The sequence below is a fragment of the Rhinoderma darwinii genome, chromosome 5 (genome assembly GCF_050947455.1).
Source record: "Rhinoderma darwinii isolate aRhiDar2 chromosome 5, aRhiDar2.hap1, whole genome shotgun sequence".
In the NCBI taxonomy this organism is placed as follows: domain Eukaryota; kingdom Metazoa; phylum Chordata; class Amphibia; order Anura; family Rhinodermatidae; genus Rhinoderma; species Rhinoderma darwinii.
Window position 1 is genome coordinate 71,334,296 of NC_134691.1, and position 14,004 is coordinate 71,348,299.

At 36.7% G+C, this 14,004-nt stretch overlaps 1 protein-coding gene across 4 annotated transcripts in view; it reads left to right on the plus strand.

The window, feature by feature from the left end:
* Positions 1-14,004, plus strand: part of EYA1 (EYA transcriptional coactivator and phosphatase 1) — an 88,912-nt gene that overhangs the window by 18,913 nt on the left and 55,995 nt on the right. For 2 of the 4 annotated variants that reach the window (XM_075828229.1, XM_075828231.1), the window contains 5 exons: positions 322-388; positions 1,638-1,783; positions 2,902-3,024; positions 10,884-10,966; positions 11,439-11,625. In XM_075828229.1, coding sequence (XP_075684344.1) covers positions 322-388; positions 1,638-1,783; positions 2,902-3,024; positions 10,884-10,966; positions 11,439-11,625 — 606 coding nt within the window. The remainder of the gene's footprint in view (positions 1-321; positions 389-1,637; positions 1,784-2,901; positions 3,025-10,883; positions 10,967-11,438; positions 11,626-14,004) is intronic. The other 2 variants (XM_075828232.1, XM_075828233.1) reach the window with 1 other exon arrangement.

Below are 14,004 nucleotides of genomic sequence, written 5' to 3' on the forward strand. Positions count from 1 at the left end.
ATCGTTTGTCGGCAGCACATGTAATCGGGATGTGCTGCCGACAATATTGTAAAGTGTATGAGAGGGGATTTGAATGAACAATTGTTTGTACCCCCTCAATGCTATGTGAAAATTAAAGTTTTTTTTGTTTAATTATGTCCTAATAAATTTTATTCTAAGACTGGATTTACACAGAGCAATTATGATGATCTGACCAAACCTTAAAGATCATATAATATCGATATATTTATTATAATGTCATAATGATTAGTATTATTGATATATTTTGTTTAGTATGGGTGCTTAATATATTTCCGTCTTCTTTTACTTTTCTATGTGTAGTGATTGGAAGCAGTGGATTTAGCCCCAGACAAACGCACCAGTTTTCCCCACAAATCTACCCATCCAAGTAAGATTTTATTCTTTATGCACTAATGAAATAAACACATGGCATCCATAAACCTGTCATTGCTTGTTTTTGTGTATTGCTGCCAGTTCATTGCAGAGGGATTCTAACATATTGTACTGCTGTGCTATAAGAGACAGCAAAGGCATTAGGTTACCACCTTTACATGCTCTAATGTCCTCTGTCCTGTCTCCCGCTGTCTCTTGAACTGTCTGAATCTTTACCTACTTTGTCTAAATGAAACATTTAATTCCTTTTTCCATATTTTTCTTTCTTTCTTCTCACCTCTTTTTCTAAACTTGAATATATCAAGGAGTCTGAAAGTCAGGACACTCCTGAAGCTGAGATTAAGGGGGTTCCAGTTTCCATTTGAATGAGAGTTGATCACAAATGCATGAATGATCACACATGTATATTGAGGGCTCTCATAAAGGTATGCTATTAGAAAATCCGTATAGGATGGAATCACACATAAAGTGGCACATTTTTTGGTAAATTTCTGTGCCAATGCCAAGAGTGGATCCAAAAAGAAGGGAAAGTATAAAGGAAAGACTGATATGGCTCCTTTATTTTGTATTCACTTCTATGTTTGGCTCAAAAAAACTGTATCAAAAACTGCCATGAAAACTGCATGTGTGATTCTAGCCTAAGGGTACGTCCGCACACAGCATACACACTGCAGAATTGACATCCGGATTTTCTGTGTGGAAATTCTGCAGCATTTTCGCAAGAGAAATTGACATGCTGCAGACTATAAATCCACACTGCAGAACAATTTACGCACATATTTTCTGAAGGTTTTTTGTTCAAATCTCATCCACTTTGCTGCTACTGAAAAATCCAGATGGAAATTGTACAGTGCTTACGCTGTGCGTGGACGTACCCTTAAAGTGTAGGGTCACCTTTGGAAGTAAATGTACCACTTATATTTATACAGTTTCCAAATACATAACAGCAGTTTTACCAATGATGAAATACACTTTATGTATACTTTCTATAATTGGGCATATTAAGTTATTTCTTCATTTCACTTTTGCACTCTTTTACGAAATCCGTACTAGCCTTTAAAACCCAGTACGCTTTTATGTTGTTTTATTCCCTACTCCCCCCATTTCCTGAAATCTGTACTAGACGTTTAAGCTCGGTATGCGTTTTGGTTTTTAATTCAGCAGAGAAGTCATGTTGATGAAGATGTTGACAAGTCATTCTTCTCAGTAAAGTATGTTTCTTCTTGTTTCTGTATTTTTAATAGCAGAGCTTACCCACATATCCTGCCCACCCCTTCCTCACAAACGATGGCTGCATATGGGCAGACTTCATTCCCCACAGGAATGCAGCAAGCCACAGCATATGCTACATACCCCCAGCCAGGACAGCCCTATGGAATTCCTCCTTACGGTAGGCAGTCTGTCATTAATTAAATGTCACTCTTTCCATTCTACCGTACATTTTTCCTTGACGGACACATGATGACTTTTTCAGCAAACTGTAATATATATATATATTTATATATTCAAGTTCTTGGGAATGTTAATAGACTGCAGAAAAACGTTATTTCTAACATTTGCTCGAAATATTAGATGTATTTAAAAGTATATATAGATGACGACAGGACAATACACTTTGGGTAGGACATTTGTAGCTTTCCAGCTGTTGTTCTCCTAACATACTTTACAAGGAATGCTCTGGGCTTCAGCACTTATCAGAATTGCCTGGTCCTCAAATAAGTTTATAATAGTTTGACGTTTTGTATTTGAATTCAGAACAGACTAGAGTAGAGTTTGGATGTTTGCAATGTATATCATTTATCCCAAGTTCCATTTAAGTAGTTTACGTCTGGTATTAAAGCTATGCAGCCCTGCATGTCCTTCATGACTTTCCTCTGCCTGCCTTTACATTGAGCTTTCATGACATGAACAGGGAGACTAAAGAACATTTAAACCATAGATGCTATGTGACTAAGATGAGACGGGTGCCTATCTCGCTTCCTTATGGTTTCGTAGACATATGCAGGGTTTCCCTTTTTCCCACAGGGTGGGGGTGGCAACCCTAGGGCCTTCTCTCATACAATGGATAGGAAGGGGAAACAAGTGGCATGGGCTCCTGTCCCAGGATATAGGCATATGGTGTAATAAAAAAGCGTCAGGAGGTGACCCATTTTGACGTTTTGATATGGTACTCCTCCACTGCTATGTATTCGTCTGGTGCGAGTCTTCAATAAGTTATAAGGTTTATTTGTCCAGCATGCGGTTACAAGATTTGTACAATTATGCTTGTTGGGCCTGTCATGAAATTTTTTAGATTCTTCAAATCCCTTATTGGGTTTATTGTGCCAAATTCCTATGTCTGTTGTTTATTGCACACTCCATTTCCATTTTTTTATTTTTTTATTGCTTCTGTCAGTTTAGGCCAATTGTTCAATTGTAGCATGTTCATGCAGATTAAAGTTTATTCTTTAGCTGCATTTGGACACACAAATCTGATGTCACTAACTGGTTTAGGTGCATTGTGGGCAGGCATCAAGACGGAAGGAGGATTACCGCAATCTCAGTCTCCGGGACAAGCGGGATTTCAAAGCTATGGTTCAAGCTTCAGTGCCCCTCAACCAGGCCAGGCTCCATATAGTTACCAAATGCAAGGTAGGGGGATTTTCTTATTTTTTACTGCTGTTTAACTCTTCCATATGGCATATTGCCTTCTATAATAACTGAACTTAGAACACTTTTGCATATCACACTAGCATTTTAAAATAATATGCTCTCTGTATGGCTTTCTATGTGTTTGATGTCCTAGAAATAACACTTCTGTCTCCCTTTCTTAATGCATATTGATTTTGGGCATGTCAGAATCTGGTGAGGTCTCTGTACCTTTGAACTGTTGGCTGAGAAACCACAGTGCTGCTGGCCTGACCATCTGATACAAAGTCCCTTAAGTGAGGCCGCTCTGCTTGATCTGCTTTACAGATGGTTGAAATGCAAACAATTGATGCCATTTGTAAAGGTGCCCTTCAGCTGGCTAAATACCATAGATATTCTTTCAAACAGTCCTTTTACAGAGCAATGTCTTGATACACTGAATATAGTTTATAGTTAAAGTATCAATATTTTATTATGCTTCTTATATGACCTTGTTTACAATTTCTTATTCCCTTGTTTACACTTTCTTACCATACATTCTTAGGATAATTAATTAATTAATTAATTAATTAATTAAGAATTCATTTAAATGAATTCAATTAATAATCAAATAAGTACATTTTGAAATACATTTATTGCAAACCTCATACTCTATAAATAAGATTTTGCAATTTCCCGAATAGTCAACTAATTGTCTACTAATTTTACCAAACTTTCATGAAACCTGTTTTTACGTTTTTGCTTTTGCTATAAATGTTGCATTATATAAGCAAACATCAAAAATGTTAAGCAATTTTGATAATTCTGTTGTGGTAAACATGTTTTTTTTAACATTCTTAAATGTGTTTTTATGTTTTCTTGGACTCCTGCTTTGGGATTTATATGGTTATGTATATAAGAAGGATAAGATATTGATGTAGTGATAGCATTGATATAATATAATATTAAAAATAAATATTGAATGTGTGTTCTATGACAAAACGTTTTATATATATATATATATATATATATATATATATATATTAGTATATATCGTATTAGTATATATCGTATTTAAACATTTTTATACAAAGTAGCCTATTTTGAGAAAATGTTTTCTCCAAAATTGTGATTTAAGCAGTCATTGTAAAGGCCAACTGTTCTCTGTAAGGTCTATGATGAAAACAGATTTTCGGGAAAGTACTTTATGTTTGTGTCTAATGGCCAGGAACCGAGAGAGACATTTTAAAAACAGTGCAAATGATGTCTGAACAGCAGCAAATGTAAAAAGGGAAAAGATCTGGGATTAAAGAGCCCATCTGGCCTTCATAGAGCTTTCCCCAGAGGACGGCACTAACTTCTGCCTCGTATATTGTACACTGATGATAGACATAGCCCATGGCAAGAACACTGATTGTAGGAAGCAAATGAACTTCTGTTCGAAGTCTCAAACTAAAACCTATGTCGTAACCGTCCGAATTTAAGCCCCAAAAAAGAAACAGTGTTTCCCATAACCCAAATTCATTGTTGTGTGGGGGATTTTACAATAACAGGCACTGTACCAAAAGTTTTGTTTAGAAGACAGATGCCTTTCTATGTTTATAAACTATACCATAATATTATATTTGCTGAATCCACATTTTTTTGTGTTTTTTTTTTTTGTGTTTTTGTTTTTGTTCCTCCCTCACTTTTATGTTCTATATTTATATAAATAGAATGGCTTGCTTTGTTTTCTATTTTATTATACATACTGCACTCTGGCAGTTATTCTCCATATAAAATTTATATGGCAGTTTTGGTATTCCGATGTTTAGACGTATTATTGTTACTTTTTTCTACTTTTTTTTAATTTATTTTGGAATTATTTGTTTAACAAAATCTAAAGCAGTCCAAAAACATCATTTAACTATTGGCTGGCACTCATCCTTGGTTTCTTCATTAACATTTGCATTCAGCACGTCTGAATATTCATGAAATATTTATAAAATTTTATTTTATTGAGGGAGGGGGATCACTGGCTGCTTGACAACCACGGGTTGGTAGACTGTGAATTGACGTCTGAAAAATGTTGTTGTGCTGGATATTACCTGTGTGAGCGGCCAATTCAAAGGATACCTAAATTCACCTAAATTATTCCTGTATTCTGATTTTTGCCACAGCTTTGAAAAATTATCAATGGAGTAATTCCAACAATAAAACTTTTTGGTGAAATTGCTTATAGCACAATTCCCTAATATAATATTTGAGGTGGATATTAACATTAACTCTTAACTTTGCTGCTAAAAGCACAAGACTACTTTGCTAATAAGGTTCACAGCCTTGAAAGACATTTGCCACCAAAACAAATTTTCACCTATCCCCACAATAGGTGATTACTCTTTAATTGCTGAGGGTCAGACTACTGGAACCCCCACCAATGAAGAGAATGGGGATCTCGAGTCTCCTAAATGAATGGAGCGGTGGTCACATGTGTGCGCTGCTGCGCTCCTAACATTCTATATGGCACTGCCAGAGATCGCCGAGTGCTAGGTGATGTCGTTTTGGTGGGTTAACCCCCTTTAATTAATCTCTCTATAGCATACTATACAAACATATTTTTATATATTCAAAAAGAAAAAAACAAAAAATATTTTCCAAAACATACCAGGCACTCTTTGGGATAAGAATAATTTTATATAAATTTTTATTAAATTCCATATAAAAATATATTTTAAAGATTTTTCATATATAAATATATCTCTTTCCTCTTTTATCCATAATACAAAGATTTTTTATAGGAAAAGAAAAGGGTTTGAGAAAACACATTTGTTTCAAACTAGATGTACATAATTTAAAAAAATGTCTCCTGGCCAGGATACCAACACAGACTTTTATAACATTACTGCCATTAATTTATCCCCCTCTAAACACAATGACATGTCATGATGAGATATCTAGGTAATAGGTGTTCTATACATAAGCCAAAATCAGACCCATATAAGAGATTAGCTATAAGAACCGGTTCTGAAGATTTTTTTATCCAGACACCATTGGTCTCCGTTCACACTTGCGCTTTTTTCTTTTTACTCCTTTTCTAATTTTGGTCCGAAACCAACAGAAACAGTTCCTCTTGTGTGATAGCAATGCAATTGTATATAAGGAGTTAAATATTCATCTTTAAATCTTCCTATACTCGGGGGCAGCCGAGATTTCACCCAAAGGTGAGCAAATTTAAGCAATGGAGCACGCTCCTACATTTAAGAGTCGGAATCCTGCTATGCTGGTATCCACGTTAAATTTTTATTCAGACACCATTGGTCTCAGTTCACACTTGCATTTTTTGCTTTTTCCTCCTTCTTTTAGAATTTTGGTCCGAAACCAACAGGAGCAGTTCCTCTTATATAATAGCCATGCAAATATAGATAAAGAGTTGAATACTCATCTTTATGTTGATCTCGCAACTCAAGGTGGACTGAAAGTTCACTCTTTTTCACTATGTTCCTCCTCCTGGAGCAATTGTAGAGTTAAGGCAGATTTAAAAAAATATATCAATCGCGTTTTTCACCCCTTCAATCTCATCATTTGCAGATCACAATTCCCACATGGAACGTTCTCCTTATATCCACTCCATCCACTGTCAATCCTTATGTTGAATAGCTTGGATCTTCCTATACTCGGGGGCAGCCGAGGTTTCACCCAAGGTGAGCAAATTATAGCAATGGAACACACTCCTCATTGGAGATAATTGCTATAATTTGCTATAATTTGCTCACCTTGGGTGAAACCTCGGCTGCCCCCGAGTATAGGAAGATCCAAGCTATTCAACAGGAGTGTGTTCCATTGCTATAATTTGCTCACCTTGGGTGAAACCTCGGCTGCCCCCGAGTATAGGAAGATCCAAGCTATTCAACATAAGGATTGACCGTGGATGGAGTGGATATAAGGAGAACCTTCCATGTGGGAATTGTGATCTGCCAATGATGAGATTGAAGGGGTGAAAAACGCGATTGATATATTTTTTAAAATCTGCCTTAACTCTACAATTGCTCCAGGAGGAGGAACATAGTGAAAAAGAGTGAACTTTCAGTCCACCTTGAGTTGCGAGATCAACATAAAGATGAGTATTCAACTCTTTATCTATATTTGCATGGCTATTATATAAGAGGAACTGCTCCTGTTGGTTTCGGACCAAAATTCTAAAAGAAGGAGGAAAAAGCAAAAAATGCAAGTGTGAACTGAGACCAATGGTGTCTGAATAAACATTTAACGTGGATACCAGCATAGCAGGATTCCGACTCTTAAATGTAGGAGCGTGCTCCATTGCTTAAATTTGCTCACCTTTGGGTGAAATCTCGGCTGCCCCCGAGTATAGGAAGATTTAAAGATGAATATTTAACTCCTTATATACAATTGCATTGCTATCACACAAGAGGAACTGTTTCTGTTGGTTTCGGACCAAAATTAGAAAAGGAGTAAAAAGAAAAAAGCGCAAGTGTGAACGGAGACCAATGGTGTCTGGATAAAAAAATCTTCAGAACCGGTTCTTATAGCTAATCTCTTATATGGGTCTGATTTTGGCTTATGTATAGAACACCTATTACCTAGATATCTCATCATGACATGTCATTGTGTTTAGAGGGGGATAAATTAATGGCAGTAATGTTATAAAAGTCTGTGTTGGTATCCTGGCCAGGAGACATTTTTTTAAATTATGTACATCTAGTTTGAAACAAATGTGTTTTCTCAAACCCTTTTCTTTTCCTATAAAAAATCTTTGTATTATGGATAAAAGAGGAAAGAGATATATTTATATATGAAAAATCTTTAAAATATATTTTTATATGGAATTTAATAAAAATGTATATAAAATTATTCTTATCCCAAAGAGTGCCTGGTATGTTTTGGAAAATATTTTTTGTTTTTTTCTTTTTGAATTATTGCTCTCCGAAACGGCACCGTGCTATATATGGATTGCATATTTTGGGATTTCTATTAGGTATGGTTTATAACCATTTCTTGTGTTTAGCTCATATTTTTATATATATATATATATATATATATATATATATATATATATGGCCATATAATGGATATTGCCATGTACAAAATGTCTGTCTATGGTTTTAATACATACATAAGGGTCTGTGGACATATACCTAATACCAAGCAGACAATGAGTGTCAATCTGCCCGTACACAAAGTCATCTGAACTCCTCAATCTTTTGTTCCCCTGGGAGTTATGCCTTTACTAGAGCAGTGTGGCAGTGATTTTTTTTTCCCTTCTCTCCATTGAAATAAATATGCACGCTCTGCCGATCTGAGTGTGCATTTGTATAGCGGGTCGGGAGAGATAGCTGAGATTATCAGGATGTTTATCTGAGCTCTTCTCCTAGAGTATATGTTTAAGTTTAGGCACCATTTAATAGTTTATACAAAGAACTGCATAAAAAGTATAGTAACTTTCTAAATATATTGCATTACTTATCTTGTCCTGATCCCGAAGTTCAGCTTTTTTTTTTATAGCTCACAGCTGAACTCATAATTCTGCAGGTTTCAGGCCTAAAATGACCTACTATACCTTGCTGGCTGTATATCTGTACAGATTTAGGTCTGTCGATTTGAATTCTAGGAAGTGATTTTTATTTTATACCAGGCAATATACAATAATCTGATGTAGGAAAAAGTTAAAGCTTAAAGGGGTTGTCCGAGATCCATCACATTTTCAAAAACCCCTTTAATGCATGTAATTTATAAATGTAAATACATTTGTAATATACTTACATTTTCCAAAGTGGTCCCGTTTCCAGATCCTGCTGTGGGGAACTTGATTGGTGACGTCACTCTCTGCTCCGGCTCTGCCGCTTTGTTGATCTTGAATTCTTTGCCGGGTATTCGACACGTCACTTGTCATGTGGTGTATATCGGCTTGTTCTGCTTCACAGCCTGTAATGCGCATGCGCTGTCACTGCTGTTCTTGTGGTCCCTGCTGTTCTCGAGATAACAGCAGGGGCCGCACATGCGCATTACAACAGAACAAGCCGATATACACCACGTGACAAGTGACGTGTCGTATACCTGGCAAAGAATTCAAGATCAACAAAGCGGCAGAGCCGGAGCAGAGAGTGACGTCACCAATCAAGTTTCCCACGGCAGGATCTGGAAACGGGGCCACTTTGGAAAAGGTAAGTATATTACAAATGTATTTACATTTATAAATTACATGCATTAAAGGGGTTTTTGAAAATATGATGGTATCTCGGAAAACCCCTTTAACTAAACTTTTATAAAACTTTTGACATATCATAGTGACATTTCAGAATTTTTGATCAGTGGGGGTCCAAGCACTGAGACCCCACTGATCGCTAAAATGTAGTTTCAGAAGTGTGCTGCTTTGTTTCTTATCGGCTTTCCACGGAAAGACAATTGAGCAGTGTTCAGACTCATATACTTTCTATTGAGCCAGTACACCCCTCTCTCAACTTCCTAGTGAAAAAAACGATCAGAAACCAAGTGGCATACTGCTCACCCAAACGCTTCTACCGCTTTGTTTTAGCAATCTGTGGGGGTCTCAGTGCTTGGACCCCACTGGTCAAAACTTCTGACATGTCACTATGACATGTCAAAAGTTTTAAAAAGTTTAGTTACACTTTAAACTGACCATGTACAGATTAAAGTTGGCGATACCCAACTATTTAGACAGAATCGAATAATGATTTATAGGGGCCTCATGACTGTCCCCCAAAATAATCTATACGCTTGGGTACCAAAAGTGAAATTAAAGGGGTTGTTAAGGATTACCCATATACTGTACACTCTTGTCCATGGACTGTGTCTGGTATTACAGCTCAGCTCCATTCTGTTGGATGAGGATCAGATAACACCATATCATTATAGCCTTCTTCAGACAAAATGCCATTAAAATCAAGTAATACAAAAACATATATCAGATATTTGCATGCTTGGGCTATATGAGTCATTGACCAACCAGATACATGTATGCTACTCCGCAAACAGCTAGAGTCTATTTCTGACCATGAGACATTCCATGCATTCAAATGTAAAACTAGTGGCTGCCACAATGTTTACAGCTAGATGATACAGGGAGAGTTAAACTCAATACACTCCTCTTCCTTTGTGGATATGCACAAATGCCTGCACTTATAGGAATAGTAAATAATATAACAATAAAAAGTTATATAATGAAATTCCACATTTGTGCTCCATTGTTCACTCTTTATCTAGTCTAATTAAACATAGCATAATCCAAAAGTATATATATATATAAAACAGATGGTACTACGAGATCATTAAAGTAACTAAACTTACAGAAATCTTCTGACATGTCATAGTGACCCTTACCTTGGCTTTCCGAGAAAAGGCGATCAGAAACTAAGTGGCTCAGTGCTCATCTGAGCGCTTCTGCTGCTTCGTTCTAGCAATTGGTGGGGGTCTCAGTGCACGAACCCCCTACCGATCACTTCTGACATGTCACTAGAACATGTCAGAAATTTTCTGAAAGTTTAGTTACCCTTTAAAACTTGAAATTAAATATTAATCTGTTATATAACTTGCTGTTCTGGAGTCTGGGAAAGTTGGGATATAGCATTTTTATTTAATTTTAATGGTAACACTTATTCAAAAGAACGTACATTGATACAGAATTAGGTGACTGCAGTGGCTGACTATAAGGATCAGTCTCAGACTTTCGTCAGTCAAAATGCGTCCTATTAGGTAGTTTTCCTTCCACATTAATGCAGTCATCAGGATTTCTCTTCTACTAGTCAGGAATGGAGCAAACCTGTTGTTTCTACCCGGCACAGACATGGAGTCTATTGATGCCGCGGTCTGGGAGGTCTTTGTGTACACATTTTAGTAATTTGAAGCATTTTCTCCTTTCATTTCAGGGAGCAGTTTCACCACAGCATCAGTAATCTATGCAGGAAGCAATTCACTCACAAATTCAACAGGATTTAATAGCTCCCAGCAGGTAAATGTTGGAGAAGAAGGGGTATTTCACTTGTACACAAGCCTTTTTTTTCCTATTCCCTTTTCTTCTGTGTTCCTACCTTAATAACTCCTAGGCCGTGACATTGTCCTTCCAACCTCCGAGTGTTTCTCCATGCTGTGTTATAAATCCAGACTTAATTCCATCGCTGACAGATGTGCTGCAGTAATGTTCTTGTAATGTGATGGAGAGCTACCATGTGTTTGGCCACCCCACATACATTTGTATTGCATTTGTATATCAGGTCTTGTTTAATAGCTGCATTTGTGGCACACGTAAAGTCCTCCAATACCTTTCACTTATCTCTTACCATGTGCCAACAAGCGGGTCAATAAATTCCATGTGGGAAGTATCATCAGCATATGTTTGTACTTATACAGAATTTTGAAATATTTTCCCTGAAGTAGCAACATGTTTAACAAACTCTGATTTAGTTACTGATTTTGTGTTTTAGGAATACCCATCTTATCCCAACTTTGGCCAAGGTCAATATGCACAGTATTACAACAGTTCTCCATATCCATCACACTACATGACAAGTAGCAACACAAGTCCTACTATTCCCTCCACTAACGCAACATACCAGCTGCAAGAACCACCATCTGGCGTCACCAGTCAAGCAGTAACAGATCCTTCCACAGGTAATTATTCTGGGATTTATCACTGGGCTGTGGTCATTTTCATCTAGGTCTGTAATGGAGTTCTGCTATCTTTCTATATGTCTAATGTCTCCATATGTGCTTGAGAAAGGTCTATAACCGAAACGTCACGTATGGAATAAAAGTCCATTTTTTTTTTTTTTTTGCTTCACCTAAATGGGAGTGCCGCTTTTTTGTTGGATTTGACTAACAGAGGAACTTAGCCTAATTCCTGTTGCTGGCACACCACAATTTGCTTGAGAAAGGCAGTTGCATCTGCCGAATCGTCGCTTATGGAATAAAGTCACCTTTGTTTCACTTGGAAGCCAGGAGTGTTGCCTATTTCCTTGAGTTATATATTCTCAAAAAGATGGAACAAAAATGAAACAAGTAACTAAGAAAAAGTTAAATTGGTAGGACATCATCTATGGTTTTTTTTATGTGGATTTAAAGGAACGCTAAATATAGAAAATGCACACAAAAAAATAATAATCTCAGCACTCTTAATCTCCTTCTTTCCTTTGCTCCTATTTTGTCTCATATTGCAATTAATACTGAGAAATATATAAAGAAATCTTTCCTGTGTGTCCTAGATCAGTCATTTCCACCCTCCTCCTCCTCCTCCTCCTCCTCACTGTCCTGTGCCTCCCCCCTTTGCCCTGTCTGCAGTAGGACACACAGATAGTTATCACATGCCCCATTTTCTAAACCCCGCCCCTCAGCTGTTCTCAGCAGGAAATTAACCCCTGTGTTCTCTACAGGATTTCTACAAGACTGTTTCAGAAACATGCAGAAAATTCTACAGACTGATAAACAGTGTATGGGGGGGGGGGTTCTACTCTTTACTTTTAGCATTCAAGCATTCATTTCTATGTTCAGTGTTCCTTTAAGTTGGTTTCCAGCCCTGGCAACCATATGATAAGTTTAGAATTTCTTCAGAATATTATGTTTATCTATCTTTTTTTCTATCTATCTATCTATCTATCTATCTATCTATCTATCTATCTATCTATCTATCTATCTATCTATCTATCTATCTATCTATCCATCCATCTATCTTCTATTTATCCTCAGAATGAAGGAACTAGTATAGTATAAAACAAGTATCTAAGAAAAGTTAAAATTGTAGGATGGCATCTATGTTTTTAGTGCCTTTAGGTTGGTTTCCAGCCCTGGTAACCATGTGATTAGTTTAGCATTTCTTCTGATTGTGTCTTAAGTCTTCTCAATGACTTGTTCATGATTTCAGGGATTCTAATAATCTATGTTGTGACTGGTCATCTGCTACCGATACTTCTCTTCAACTTTTTCTGAGGCTAATTGTTATTTCCAATGAGCTGGATCTTCTTATATACCACATTCTCAAAATAATATAACTACAAGTATGGCAATAAAAAAGTATGTTATAAAATACATTAACTTATCATTCCCTTTGTGATTTTGTAATATGAGTTGAGTGTTGAGTTACATAGCTTATCTTGGTTCAGTATTGTATGTAGACCCATCTCTATTAGTAGTAGTAGTGGTTGACTATTGGTTCACATCTATCAGAACATCCAGTCATTGATTCAGGCAGTTTGTGCTTCTCGGTCTTCTGGTCTCCTACAAGGCTGTTGGTTCAGATTCCAGCCCTTAGTGGAAAGGAAAGGTTCCATGTGATACTAACATTGGATAGCGGGTATACGGTATGAATAATATGTGTTGGTGCTCAGCAGGGATCTGTGTTCTTTCTACTTGTAAATGTGAGCACAGCTGCAGAGCTGCTATTAAGACACAAGTGTGCTGGGTTTTGGTGCCCAGATTGGTCGTTTTATCAGGAAACAGAGCTTGTAAAAGGAGGTTAACACCCGGCTCCAAGTCATGAGGAACAGCTGACTTGGTCCTGGTTTTAAGTTCCCGACACCATGCTGGCTGCCACTTGTAACTCTACTATCCCTTATAGCAGGGAGTCTTGAAAGCTGGCTTAGCTCTTTCTTAGGAGTTAGTGGTAAGTATATTATCCTCTGTGTGATTCCAAACACAGCAGGGAAGAAAACTAAGTCTTTGTATGCTCTTTTAGGTGAAGGTAGGTGTTTGAGAGCTGTCTTTCCTAATAAAAGTGACCACATGTGTAGGCAGGTTTTTGTCTTCTACAGGCAGTATGTATATATATATATATATATATATATATATATATATATACTTGACCAATGACACATTTCTCTATGCAATTTGTTGTACCATTTGATGTGTGAAATGTCAACTATTAATAATAGTAATATCTGATTTCGAGAATAGTGGCGTCTTCTGTATATTTCTTCTTGTTCTCATGCAAAACTATAGTGATCAAATAGAAACTGACCCTGTTGTATGTTTATAAATTTTTTTATCAAATACTAGCTG